The following is a 14,273-nucleotide window of genomic DNA, read 5'->3' as shown; positions in this document are numbered from 1 at the left end:
GGGGGTGAGGTAATGCTCATGTGTGCCGGTGGAGGGGGGGGGGGGGGGGGGGGTGGTGACAATGTCCGTAGGTGGATGTGTGTGGAGGATTCTTAAGCTCACTTAAAGATCGGTGCACCCTATCAAAATGTCTGCCCTATCTCCGAGGAGCCAGTCTCAACGGCGAGTTCAGCTCCCCATTGCTGAAAAAGTTTCTAAGTGTGGGCTGGTTCAGGAAGAAACTCCCCAAAGCCCCCCAAAAAATCACTTAAGTGTGGTTGTATACCGGTGTGGATCTCACTTAAACTCACCCAAAATTGTAATGATATGCATAAAGCAATTTTGTATATAATACATACATGACCTCTGACCAGCAGGTGGCAGTGTAAGTGTACCATGTGGCTCTGTGTCTCCCTGAGTTGGGAGTAAGTCCTGTAGGTGGATAAGACATATTTTGCAGTAGCTCTATAATAGTGTTAGTAATTTGTTATTTGTTTCTTCAAGTTACCTTTACCACATAGTTGTTTCACTGTAAATTATTTAAACTAGATATTCTGTAGTGCATCATTCATATCAGCCAGTCCACAGAACACAACAAAAATGACACTTATAAACGTTTTACTTGTATCACGTCCCACATTTCCAATCACTTTACACATGCTATCAAACCCCGCCTTGTAGGCGGTTGCTTTGTCACAACCTTTTTCTTATTACCACCATCCAGTTTTGGGGGGGGGGGGACAACAAACATCTAGAACGAATGCACGCACCTTCCTGAGACAGGTGAAAAAATGGACTTTGTGAAGACAGTCTTTTGGTGTATTGATTTCAGTTTTTTGAATTCTGGACAGCTCATTAGAAAATGCCAGCCTGACCAAGTTGCAAAATTGTAACCCAGGAGTAAAAAACACAAGCAAGATCTCCTTTAGCGCTAGGACCCAGCGGCAGGCTGTATATTTTCTTGAGTCGCAGTATAATGATGCTAAAAGGAGGAGTCCTTTCGAGTCAGTGTTTTGAGCTGAAGCGGCGGTGAGTGCAGGTGGAGGTTGTTTATAGCGTACAATTCTATTGAACGATCCAGTTTAAAACCGCGCACACGTGTGTGTGTGTATATATATATATATAAATAATATCATGGTGTTTGGCATATGTTTCAAGTTGGCCCACCTCGTTGTGTATTTCCTGCTAATTCCAGCCATTCTCTTCCTTTTCAACAGCAATGGCAACAGACCCCAGAGCCAAGCGGAGGAACAAGGGCTCGTTCTTGAGCCATGCGGCCAAGAAGCCCCGCGGGAGCCGGGAGCTGGAGGTTGGAATGCAAGGGCTGCTTATCACCTGCAACATGAACGAGAAGAAATGCACGGCCGAGGCGTACAGTCTGCTGAACGAATACGCGGACCAACTGTATGGCCCAGAGAAGGTGCAGTGCAACCAGATCCCGCAACTCTTTCCTGGGGAAACAGGAGCTGGGAAATTGGCGCCACATAAGCGAGAAAACTCCAAATTGCTTCTGATTCAGAATTTGCAACCTAGAGACTTAAACAATTAAAAAAAAACGAATTTCCAAAATCACTTACGCAGTTTACAAAACACCAACTCACTCTCTAGTACATGTAAGGACCACGGGCTGGATTTGAGTGACCCCCTGATATCAGGTGCATTTCTTGAGTCTGGACCTGCCATCAGGTCCCCCCCCCCCCCCCCCCCCCCCAGCTGGCCAATTTCTGACCATAGAGTACTCTGGTTGTCCAATTCAGAGTGGCTGGATTGCCAAAAGGAGGCCCAACAGCACACTCAGATCAACAGTCTTACTGTCGGAGGTGGGAGCTGCCGATTTGTGGAGGGGAGAGGGATGTCAAGATAGGGATTGCAACAAATTACTGTGGATGCTGGAGATCTGAAACAAAAACAGAAAATCCTGGAAAACTCAGCCAGTCTGGCAGCATCTGTGGAGAGAGAAACAGAGTTAATTATTTATGTCCAATATAATGCTTGATGGTTTTTAACAGTCTTAATGCCCTCTTAATGCTATTGACTATAGCTAATTGGCCACTACTGTGCGGGGGAGAGGGGAGGAGAAAGATTTAAAACCATAGAATTCCTACAGCGCAGAAGGATTTTCAGCTCACCGAGTCTGCACCAACCCTCTGAAAGAGCATCCTACCTCGGCCCATGACCCCACCCTGTCCCTGTAACCCTACCCTGTCCCTGTAACCCCACCTAACCTACACATCCTTGGACTCTTTTATGTGGCAATTTAGCATAGTCAATTCACCTAACCTGCACATCTTTGGACTGTGGGAGGAAACTGGAACACCTGGGGGAAACCCATGCAGACATGGGGAGAATGCAAACTCCACCCAGTCACCCAAGGGCGAAATTGAACCTGGGCCACTGGTGTTGTGAGGCAGCAGTGCTGACTGCTGTGTCACCATGCTGCCCCAGTGCTGGTGAAGTGTTGGATGCCCACCACCCTAGTCACTCTTGTTGGGAGGTGGGAGGCCCCCATGCGTTGACTGTGCTTTTGGTGGTGGGTGGGGGGGGGCATTCTGGCAGGCTGAAAAATTCCAGTCAGCCTCAGAATGTCGACTTTATTTTGCCTTTTGATTGTCTCAATGGACGGTGCTTTTATTTGCATCTTGAGCTCTGACTCTGCCAAATGGACCAGAGGCAGGCACATGCAAGTAAAATATTATTTTCCTATTCAATGCCATGTTTCTGCCCTCTTGCATCCAATCCCACCTGATTGTGTCGAAATTCTGATCCAGGTGTCTGGAAACTTTATATGAAGAGTTAGTGTGATTTCATAGTTTTGTTGTTTGATCAAAGTTGTGCTATTGGGGTGTTTGGATTTTTTTTATCACCTCTGACTTTATGGGTTGAGGAGGAGAAAGGTAGAGGATGAATTGTTATGATGACAAACATATAGTTTTAACTGAAAGGTTAGAATTCAGAATACGTGCCGATAACATTGTCATGCAGTTTTTATTTTCTATATTTACTATTATAACAGCGCTGTTAACTGTTACAACAGTAATCTCTTGATCCTTCCCAACAATGACAGCAGTTTGCATTTATGTAGAACCTTTAATGTAAACATCATAATGTCCTTTCTGAGGACGATAACCCATACTGACTTTGAGACTGAATGAGGAACTTGTACTTTACTTTTGAGTGCCCAGAGTTAATTAACTTTATGGGTTAATTAGGTTATTGTACTCTGAGGGATGGTGGTGCAGTGGTAATGTCACTGGATTAATAGTCCACAGATGTAGGATAATGCTCCGGGGACCTGTGTTTGAATCCCATCAGAGCAGATGGTTAAATTTGAATCCAATAAAAATCTGGAATTAAAGTCTAATGATGATTGTAAGTCGATTGTTCTCAAATCTACCTTTTCCCTAAGTTTATTTGATGTATTTTAGTTGGTTACTTGATCTGTCTCAAAATAGGGTAATGCCACTGAATTAGTAATCCAGAGCTCCAGGCTAATGTTCTGGGGACACGGGTTTGAATCCCACAATGACAGCTAGTGGAATTTGAACTAAATAAAACTATGTCGCTTGTTGTAAAAACAATTTGGTTCACTAATGTCCTTTAGGGGAGGAAATCTGCCATCTTTACCTGGTCTGACCTACATGTGACTCCAGACCCACAGCAATGTGATTGGCTCTGAAATGGCCAAGCAAGCCACTCAATTCACAGGCAATTGAGGATGGGCAACAAATGCTTGCATAGCCAATGATGCCCACATCCCATGAATGAATAAAGGAAAAACAAAATATGAACATGAGCAGTTGCCCCTTGTGCTTCATTTCTGAGCACTGCTGAAGTTATACTGTTATTTTACTAGTCGCAAGATGAAGAAAAAAAGTTTTTTTTTAATAAGGCGAATATTGATAACCAGGAATCTTCAAAGTAATGTTTTCTTCTAATTTTGCATTTATGTTTTTAGATATGCAATCCAATCCAGTTATAACATTTTTTTTGTATGAGCTAAATTCCAGGCTTGTTGGGAGAAATCCCTTTAAAAACCTTCAATTTTAAATTGAAATATCTTTTTTTAGAGACAGATTGATGTGGCATGGGGGTACTTTGATGTCTGTGCAATGTATTTTGGCTGCTTCCAGATACAGAAATTCCAGTTTTAAGGTTTGGTGAATGCAGCATTAGTGGATGTCCATTAGTCACTTGTTAGTGCAATGAATTGATGAAACTAATGGAAACACCAAAATGCTAATCAAATTTTAGACATGGATATTAAGTCATTCTCTGGCCACAGTGAACAATATGAGTGGTTCGCACTGTATAAATGTTTTTAACTTTTTCTGATCCACTTCTTCCTGTGATTTTGTGGAGGAGAGGTTAGGTGCAGATAAATGTTTAATATGCAGCTGTCAACACACTGTCGCTTTGTCATTTTGTAAATGTTCAGAATTTTTGGATGTAATATTGCTGTGCTTTCTCAGTTTGTAGAAGAATCTAATAGCGAGGATGAGGAAGATGACGATGCTGAAGCTGCTTTGAAGAAAGAAGTAAAGCAGATCCGTGCATCAACACAGAATAATCTCCGTAGATTCCAGGCTTTGGACAGTGGAGCCAACAATGTTGTCTTCATCAGAACTCTTAACATTGGTGACGTTTATTTTTTGATCGAGTTGAATTCTGTGCCACTGGTGGGAGTGATGTATGTATATTGCAGTCAATTGAGAAAAGCCGTGTCATCATTGTGAAGGGTCAAGTGGGGGTTGCATTAGTTGTTGCTTTAGTGTTAGTTTCAGAGTCCCAAGTTACATATAGGGCAGAGGCTGCAAACAATTGGTTGCATAATGGGCTCGTGACAGTCTGAATTATTGCGAAATTACAATGACTTGGAACTTGTCTCGACTAGCTGCTGCCCTTGACAATATCTTTGTTACAGGCAGTTCCCTAGATCTTGTTACTGGTTTTCCGGCTGTCTGGTCCCAAAGAATGCTGAGTGAGTCAGACCTGTTGTCCAGGATTTCTACTCCTCAATCTCCAATCAGAAGTTCCCACCCTCACCCTTGCTGTGCCACTAACCATAGATTCTGTCGTTGGAGGAGCAACAAGAACGGGAGGAAGCGAATCTGGTGATTGCAGGAGCAATGAGCATGGGAAAGACAGACTCTGTGGTTGGAGGAGCACCTACTCAGAAATTCTGTGTCTACCACGCTCATTGCTCCTCCAGTCAAACTCTGCATTGCTTTCCCACTCTCACTGACATGCCTGAGTCGGTAGTCATTCAGCCATCATGAAAGCTAATAAGTAACGAGGATGATCTTTCTTGAATTTATTCAGCTGTAGCTTTGATTTATGGACTATTTTGTCCGATTGCAAGGAGAAATTTAAACACCCCCCCCCCCCCCCCCCCCCCCCCCCCAATGTGTTTGAATCCTGATGCACCATGGTCATAAGCAGAGATTGTAATTTGTAACTTTAGTTAGGGCCAGCCCAGTGCTCTGGTCGGGCAGCAATCTTGAGGGATTCAAACAGGGAGCAGGGAGTTGCTGGAAAGTTGGACATAGATTTGGGAGGTGATGACCTTTCAATGATTTGGAAGGTGGAAATGAGATTGGAGATATGACAGCAAGTTGCAAGGACGGAAGGTTTGAAAATGGAATCATGTTATGAAAAGGGAGAGGGAGCTATTAATCATGTCAGCCAGCATGCAGGCAATGATGGGGGAGAGAGAAAGAGATGGGAATGGGATGAATGAGCAGTCCAGTCCAGTGAATGAGTTATGTTCAGAAGACAATGTGGGAAGATAGGAGAGAATTAGAGGGAGATGAAGGTAGGAGCCAAAGTTTCAGGGCTATGGTAAGGGAGAAGTTGACTTACTGGACAAAAGGAAAGAAGGTGGCTGGGGGCGGGTTGCAGAATGAGCAGAGGCATGAGAGTGGATGGTCTTGGTGACAAAGGACAGGACTACGCAAACTTCTTTCACTTTCAAGGTGGTGGAAGGGGCCCGTAATAGGGGTTGACGAATATGGATGATGATGAAGAAAATAAGCTTGGGGTTATCGTTTCCCTTCAGATCCCACAGTAGTGGGTGGCTTTGGCAGTCACTGTGGTTAGCACTGTTGCTTCACAGTGCCAGGGACCCGGATTTGATTACTGGCTTGGATCACTGTCTGTGCGGAATCTGCACATTCTCACCGTGTCTGTGTGGGTTTCCTCCTGGTGCTCCGGTTTCCTCCCACAAGTTCCAAAAGACGTGCTTGTTAGGAGAATTGGACATTCTGAATTCTCCCTCTGTGTACCCGACCAGGCACCGGAATGTGACGACTAGGGGATTTTCACAGTGACTTCATTGCAGTGTTAATGTAAGCCTACGTGTGACACTAATAAAGATTATTATTATTAATAATGTAACTTGATGCTTCAAATAAAGCAGGCCATCAATGTTCCTTGTCCAAATCACTAAATGATAAAGGTTCTTTAATCCTTTCGTAGATTAAATGGCTGAACATAGAACATACAGTGCAGAAGGAGGCCATTTGGCCCATCAAGTCTGCACCGACCCACTTAAGCCCTCACTTCCACCCTATCCCCCTAACCCAATAACCCCTCCTAACCTTTTTGGACACTAAAGGCAATTTAGCATGGCCAATCCACCTAACCTGCACGTCTTTGGACTGTGGGAGGAAACCGGAGCACCCGGAGGAAACCCACGCAGACATGGGGAGAACGTGCAGACTCTGCAGTCATTGACCCAGCAGGGAATGGAACCTGGGACCCAGGAGCTGTGAAGACACAGTGCTAACCACTGTGCTACCGTGCTGCCTAATTGGAGATCAGTTCTGTTTCTTGTGATTTATACATGCAGGGACAGTCCCTTTTAAAATGTGTAGGAATTATTGGGGAACCATTGCTCTCTGCCTAAGTACTCCTGCTGCTCATCAATCAGTGTCCTTGATTAAATATTTCATTGGTTTTATTGTCTATTTGCATTCAAGATAAATACGAATTTCTGTGCTTCAATCAAGAGGTCATTCTCTATTCATGAAATGAGTTATTGGTTGCATCAGAACTACTTGTTCTGGCATTTTGAATGAGTAGTTTACTTAGTGCATATATATATAAATATTGGGAATCTAAAGGGACTTTTTTCTACTCTTGAAAACAGAACCGGACAAATTAGTACACCACATTTTGAAGGACCTCTACGCAACCAAGAAGAAGAAGACCAGAGCTATTCTACGAATGTTGCCAGTGTCAGGGTCATGCAAGGCTTTCATGGAGGAGATCCCAAAGTATTTTGAGACTTTCCTAGAACCCTGGTTTAAAGTTCCTAAAAAGGCCTCTTTCCAGATTGTTTATAAAGCCAGGAACAATAGTCACATGAGCAGAGATGATGTCATCAAGGCTCTGGCAGGTAGGTACCACGTTTTCCATATTTAAAAGGTGATAGTTGGGTTATATTTAAATGGAAGTTAGCATTGAAACTGAGTTACAGATGAGATGTGGGCATTGTTACAATGTGAGAAGACTGAAATTGTGGGTTTTGGTTGACTATATTTATTTTTCTAAAATCCTAGCATTTTCTGGATTAATTCCACCTGATTTCCTTGCCTTTAAATGTTTCTCTTTTCATTATCTGCCTGCGCTGACAGTTTATATCCAAGAAGGCAGCCATGCCGTCTGCCTGCAGGTCCTGCCAGCACATTCACCCTCTCAATCCTCTGCCAGTATATAGTAAGGGAAAACTTATCTTCTTTCTCCTATCTCTCCTTGGGTGGCTTTCTCTTGTCGCTTGTATCAAAAAACAGAGTAGAATGGAACTCAAATCTAGAACGGAAGGTCTACTGGTGCCAATATTCAGTATCACTCGGAATATTTTCTGTTTTAATAGTTGTTTGTTTCTCTTCCCACACCTGGTGGTGCAAAAGGCAGACTTTCAGCTGTTCCCGTAGCGATTTTATTTTCCTGGAACAGGTCACTAGCCTGTGGTCAGAGGCTTATAGCTTGAGGGGTGCCACTGCGCATAAAGCATGGTTGAACAGGACACTCTCCTGCTCTTGCTGCCTGCTATTGGTGTTGGTAGGATTTTGCAGGTTGATACTCAACCTGTTGGCCGTTATGAACGTACCCTCTATGGCCATCAAGTCTTGGAGAGGGACTTGAACCCTGAGCTCTGGCTCAGATGCAGGGCTGCTACCCACTGCACTGCAAATTTTCATAGTTTTAATAGTACTAAACATGTTTGGAGAGATGGAAAGCAAGAGAGTCTCACCATCTCCCCTTGACATTCAATGGCATTATCACTGCTGAATCCCCCACTATCAACATCCTGATGGTTACCCTTGACCAGAAACTGAACTGAGCCAGCCATATAAATACTGACACTACAAGAGCAGGTCAGTGGCAGGCAATTCTGAGAATAACTCGCCTCCTGACTCCCCAGTGCCTGTCCACCATTAACAAGGCACAAATCGGGAGTGCGATGGAATACTCTCCCATTCCTGGATGAGTGCAGTTCCAACACTCGGGGCGCATGACACCATCCAGGATGAACAACACCCCCATCCACCACCTTCAACATTCACTTCCTCCACCATCGATATCCAGTGGGTACCATCTACAAGATGCACTGCAGCAACTCACCGAGTTTCCTTTGACAGCGCCTTCCAAACCCACCGCCTTTACTGCCTGGAAGGACAAGGAAAGCAGATGCATGGGACACCACCATCTGCAAGTTCCCCTCCAAACTACATACCATTCTGACTTGGAATTAATTGCCATTCCTTCACTGTTGCTGGGTCAAAATCCTGGAACTCCCTCTCCAACAGCACTACACCATTTGGATAGCAGTGGTTAAAGAAGGCAGCTCACCACCCTCTTAAGGGCAACTAGGAATGGGCAATAAATGCTGGCCTTCTTGTGAAATAATAACAAAAAAAAGAGTGTTGGAATGACTCATGCCTTCAATTGAATATATTGATGCAATCTTTTAATCAAAGCCAGTTCTATTTTGAGTGGGAAAGTCATTACCAAAGTAATTATTCTATTTATGCCATTTCAGAGCAATAAAAATTTTGAAATTAAGCAAAATATTGGCTAAAATTCAACAAATGTTGGGTTTACCTCAGCAGAGTGATTTACTGTTGAGGTGCATATGCTGTGAGGTGATCCCTGTAGGTGAACTATGTATTTGTGTTTATATTCTTTGACCCTCTGAGTATCTGCGGCTAAAAACTCTCGTTTTCTGACTTTCTTTTCTTGCACATGTAAGTAATTCTAATTTAACTTGTAATTTTTCAGGAGTGGTAATAAATTTGAATGCTGAAAACAAAGTGGACCTTAACAATCCTGAGTATACCATAATTGTGGAAATAATCAAAGGCGTCTGCTGTGTGAGCGTCGTTCAGGACTACATACTTTTCCGCAAATACAACCTGCAGGAAGTGGCGAAAGATGACATTGAGGAAAAAGAGAAAAAAAGCGCCTCCTCTCTTCCCTCTGAGAATGATGATTGTCCAGAAGCGAAAGAGCCTTCGGAAGCAAAGGAACCCAAAAAGAAATGTGAGCAAGATGAGCAGGAACTGGAACTATCTGTCACAGGTGGTAAAGAGGCTCTTCAAGAACAGAAAAGTGGAGAATAGAGACTTGTGAAAAACAGCTAGATTCACAAATGGGGAAAGAAAATACCTATCTGGTCATTGTCCAGTCGGTTGTGACCTGTACACAGTTTGGCACTATTTGTGTTTTTGTATGCCAAACCTTTTGTAAGTGATGAAGGTACATCTTTGTGTATTTCCAGAGAAGAGATGCACCTCATGCTCACTCCACAGAGGTTATACTTCACATGCAGAATGTGAGCAGAACGCACAGGGCAGCTATACAAAAAGATTCTTTAGCGAGTTAGTTTGTTTGATATGGCCGTTGCTGATGAAAGAATTTTTTTTTTTTACTTTTCCTTTTTGGGGAAAAAAAAATACATCTTGGTCATCTTTTTAAAAAGAAATTGCTCAAGCAAGGTTTCAGTTGAAATGTTGCACTCTGATTTTATCTCGCGGGAACTCTTGTGTTATTTTATTTGCTTTTACGTTGTTTAGAAATGATTTGGAACTTCAGATATTTTCTGGTATAACTATGGTTATGGTTTTAGGTTAAACTTGCATATGACAGTGAGTGCTATAAGCTGATGCTGTGTATCTAAAAATTTGGTTCCTGCACCTGTAGTTTTGATTTTTAAGAGAAAAATTAAAGATGGTCAAGTGAAATTTCTGCATTTGTTTTACTTCTATTTTGGATTGGATATTGTAAATTACCTTTTAATGATACTAAAAGGTTGTAACAAGTGCAAAGTGCACTATGTATATATTCAGATTTTGTGCTCTGAAAGCTGAGAGATGTCAGTATTGATCAAGTCTCCGGATCTTAGTTTGAGAACTGCTGATCGATACCATTTGCCTCAGTTACTGTGTGAACATTCTTGCCACTCTTTAGGCAAGGAAATTTCTCCTGAATTCCCTGGACTTACTGGCGGCTTGGAACAAAGCTCCCTCTAATCTGCTTAACAATGTATCTCATCCCCTACCATTCCAATGCGACTCATTTCTATTTTGCTCATTAGCTGGGATGTGGGGTGGGAATCTCTAATCGTGTGGCAGAGTGTCCACACTGTCGTAAACGCCGTTGCGTTTTACGACGGCGTGAACGGGCCGACCCGACGACTAATTCTGGCACGGCGCTGGAGTGGTTCACGCCGCTCCAGCTGCTGATCCCGGCGCGAACTGGGCCCCGCGGGATGCGCAGTGGCACCGACGCCAATGCGCGCATGCGCAGTGGCTTCCTTCAACACGCTGGCCCCGACGCAACATGGCGCAGAACTACAAGGGCTGGCACATAGGAGAGGAGGCCCCCAGCCATTTTCACGATGGCTCCTTGGCCCATCCCGGGCTGAGAATAGGTGGGGGGCCCCGTAGAGCGCCCCCCGACCCGCACGGTGCCAATCACGGCGGCACCAATGGCGAGCAGAGAATCGTGTGTCGGCGTCGGGGCGGCGTGGTGCGATTCGCGCCGGTCGTGGGGATTCTCCGGCCTGGCCCCGCGGGGGCTGAGAGAATCCCGCCCTTGGTCTCTGGTTAAAGAGTTACAGTTAATAATGAACTGGGCTCAGTTTTGTGCTGTAATCCCATGCTTAGTCGGAACTAGACTGAATGATTCAGGATGCTCTCTCTGATCCTTGTAACATACATTGCATGGTGAGCTTGGATCTAGGTTGACCATCATTGTGTGAATCTGAGATTATTAACGTCGCAACTCGTGCAGTTGAGTTCAGCTTTAATGACACTATGTATGCCCAAATTGGTGTTGCCATGGGATCCTCTCTATGCCCAGCTCTCGCAAACCGTTTTGTTGGGTTCCATGAGAAACGTATCTTCGATGGAATGACGCCTCGCCTCCTACCCCTTGCATATTTCCAATATGCCAATAATGCATTTGCTATAATTAGATCTGTGGCAGAATGTAATCATTTCCTTGCATGTCTTAATGAACAGTCAAATGAAACCCTTTCCTTGACCTTCTAGTTGAGAAATCTGCCCAGGGAGCGTCTCCACTACATTCTACCTTCATTGTTTAATACATATATTGAGATTCTTACAATTCCACACTGTAAGATTGGCTCGGACCCCAACTGTTTGCAATATATATTAATGATTTGGATGAGGGAACTAAACGTATCGGGCACGATTCAGTGGCCTGTTTGTGCTCGCGTGACAGCACGATGAGGCCCTTGAACAGCGGGAGCGACGAAACATGAGAATCGCACTGGGCGCCAAACCGTTTGCAATGCGTACAGTCAGGTCCCGTAGACTAAATTGGGATCCGCCGTAGCATGGTGAGAAAACCATAATCAGCAGTTAAGACTGATTTCCATTCAATTAACGGGAATCACCCCGATGGCCTCCTGTGATCCAACCCCCTCCTCAGCAAGTGGCCACGCTGGTGCCAATTCTTTCAAAAAGGTGAACCTGGCGGATGGGCTGCTGCGGGGACCCAACGAAGTGAGTCGCCATCTTCGCTCAGAGGCAGTGAGCCTGGGAGCACTGGTCATGCTGCCTCCGTGCTTGGAGGGGGTTGGGAGGCAACGGGGGGTGGAGGGGTGCATCCCTGCTTGGGGTCGGCTGCCATGTTGTGGGTACCGGAGGGGGCTTTGCTGGGGGAGTAATTGTGCACGGGACCTAAATGCCAACCCCTGGATTGTGTTCTGGGAGCAACCCTAGTCATTTCATAGAATTTACAGTGCAGAAGGAGGCCATTCGGCCCATCGGGTCTGCACTGGCTCTTGGAAAGAGCACCCCACCCAAGGTCAACACCTCCACCCTATCCCCATAACCCAGTAACCCCACCCAACTCTAAGGGCAATTTATCATGGCCAATCCACCTAACCTGCAAATCTTTGGACTGTGGGAGGAAACCTGAGCACCCGGAGGAAACCCACGCACACACGGGGCGGATGTGCAGACTCCGCACAGACAGTGACCCAAGCCGGAATCGAACCGGGGACCCTGGAGCTGTGAAGCAATTTTGCTATCCACAATGCTACTGTGCTGTCCATAGTCCCTGCCTGTCTGCCCATGTCTAGGGGATGGGGCATGGGATTGGTAGTCAGTCCGCATCACAGATCAAAGAGCCAGAGGCATCATACTGGTTGTAGTGAGGGTTTTTACATTTTCATTGACAAGTGTACACCACTGTCCCACTCTCCTGAAGGTGCCACCCCACTCTCCCTCTCTTTCCCCCTCCCCCCACCACCAAGGCACAATTCCCTTCTTACCCCCTACCTATCCCCTCTCTCACCCCGTGCCCTCTCAGTGATCTTCAAAGTGATTAGCCTTCCTTGCTCTACCACTGCATCTAGGTTATTCCCAGGATACACATCAGAGGTACGGAGGCAGCCTGCTGCTTACCACATCCTTTGGCCTTCATGCCCCTGGTGGGCGTCCACTGGGGGCTCTGGGGCCAGAGGGGCTCCGGCTCACTTGCCGGGGGCACATGCCCTGTCTTGCCACAATGTTCCAAGAGCTGATTGCGAGACACGGTGTTTTCGGAGAGGTGGAAATGTGGGGAACTGGTGGCCAGTGTCACCACTGCATAGAATGGGCTCCGGTTGGCACACAGTGCCCTGTCCTGGTACGGTGTCCACAGGGCCCTCGGGTTCACCTTGGAATGGAGGGGCAGCTGGATTGAGCCCCAGCTGCCCCTGTGTCATCTGGCCTTGCCAGCCCTGGTGGCTCCCCAATGTTTGCATCATGGTGTCGATGCCCTCGGTGATGCTCCTCAGACTGGGCCATGCTCTGCAATGCCCACCTGCGACTGGGAAAAGCTCCGCAGCACCTCAGCCACTCCCATCTGAGACCGACTGGGACATGTCCCACTGCCTCATCAAGGTCTGCCTGGTACTGGGTCATGTCCCCATGCGAGTTGGGCACTCTACCCAGGCCCTCGCCCATGGCCATCACCGCCCGTGCCACACTTTGGACACCTACACTCCTGTTGCTGACGTCATACACCAGGCTCACCACTGCGGATGCCACCCTATCAGAGTTGGCCTCGGTGCCATGCAGTGCCGGTGCTATCTCCTGTGCTTCTGGGATTCCTCCAATCGGCTATGGACTTGCTGGAACGTCGTTAACATCCCCTTCTGAATATCATGGCCATACCCTAATGTCTGCATCAGTTCCGGGCATCTGGGACCCAGCTGGGTCCTGGGATGGACCAGACATCCGACTGCTGTCTCGCCCGGGCATTACTGCCTCCACCTGATATGCATCAGCATCTGTGGTGTATTTCTGTGTACTGGAAGCTACATATATTAATACACAGGACCCTATTTCTGGCAGACAGAAAGAACATGTACACACATTGTGTCTGTTTCAGCTGAACAAAGTAAGTGATAACCATTTGCTGGATCATTCCTCAGGGCATTGCTTTACCCAATCAGAGTCAAGCTGCCTGGTTTAAATTTTTAAACAAAGCTTGGCAGTTATCAGTCCCCATTAACTGGTACATTCTCTATGGCATCCCCGCTTCTAATCAGAGTCCACTTGTTAACCAATCAGCACTGTCTTGTATCGTATAAAGTTGTTTCCCCTGACATTGGGATTCTCGGGATTGTTCTGATGAGAGCAAAACAAAAAGCTTTGACAAAATGTATTTTTTCAGCAACACCCAAGTTCTGTACTACCAAATTATATTAATAGATATTCTGTCGCAAAAACATTTATTTAGTGTCTTTAATGCAATGAAATGCCTGAAGATGTTTC

The 14,273-nt window shown here is 45.6% G+C and overlaps 1 protein-coding gene across 2 annotated transcripts in view; it reads left to right on the top strand.

Moving 5' to 3' along the window:
* The window catches only part of thumpd1 (THUMP domain containing 1), a 37,774-nt gene extending 27,551 nt beyond the window's left edge, over positions 1-10,223 (top strand). The window contains exons 1-5 of one of the 2 annotated variants that reach the window (XM_038820348.1): positions 791-1,008; positions 1,197-1,399; positions 4,449-4,614; positions 7,127-7,375; positions 9,262-10,223. In XM_038820348.1, the coding sequence (XP_038676276.1) occupies positions 1,199-1,399; positions 4,449-4,614; positions 7,127-7,375; positions 9,262-9,602 (957 nt within the window). In that variant the 5' untranslated portion in view covers positions 791-1,008; positions 1,197-1,198 and the 3' untranslated portion in view covers positions 9,603-10,223. Of the gene's footprint in view, positions 1-790; positions 1,009-1,196; positions 1,400-4,448; positions 4,615-7,126; positions 7,376-9,261 lie in introns of those variants that run through there. The other variant, XM_038820349.1, reaches the window with a different exon arrangement.
* Positions 10,224-14,273: the final 4,050 nt, after the last annotated feature.

This window comes from Scyliorhinus canicula, chromosome 15, assembly GCF_902713615.1.
Source record: "Scyliorhinus canicula chromosome 15, sScyCan1.1, whole genome shotgun sequence".
NCBI classification, from domain to species: Eukaryota; Metazoa; Chordata; class Chondrichthyes; order Carcharhiniformes; family Scyliorhinidae; genus Scyliorhinus; species Scyliorhinus canicula.
Note: the sequence above shows the minus strand (reverse complement) of the source record. Positions and strands in the feature narration are given on the sequence as shown.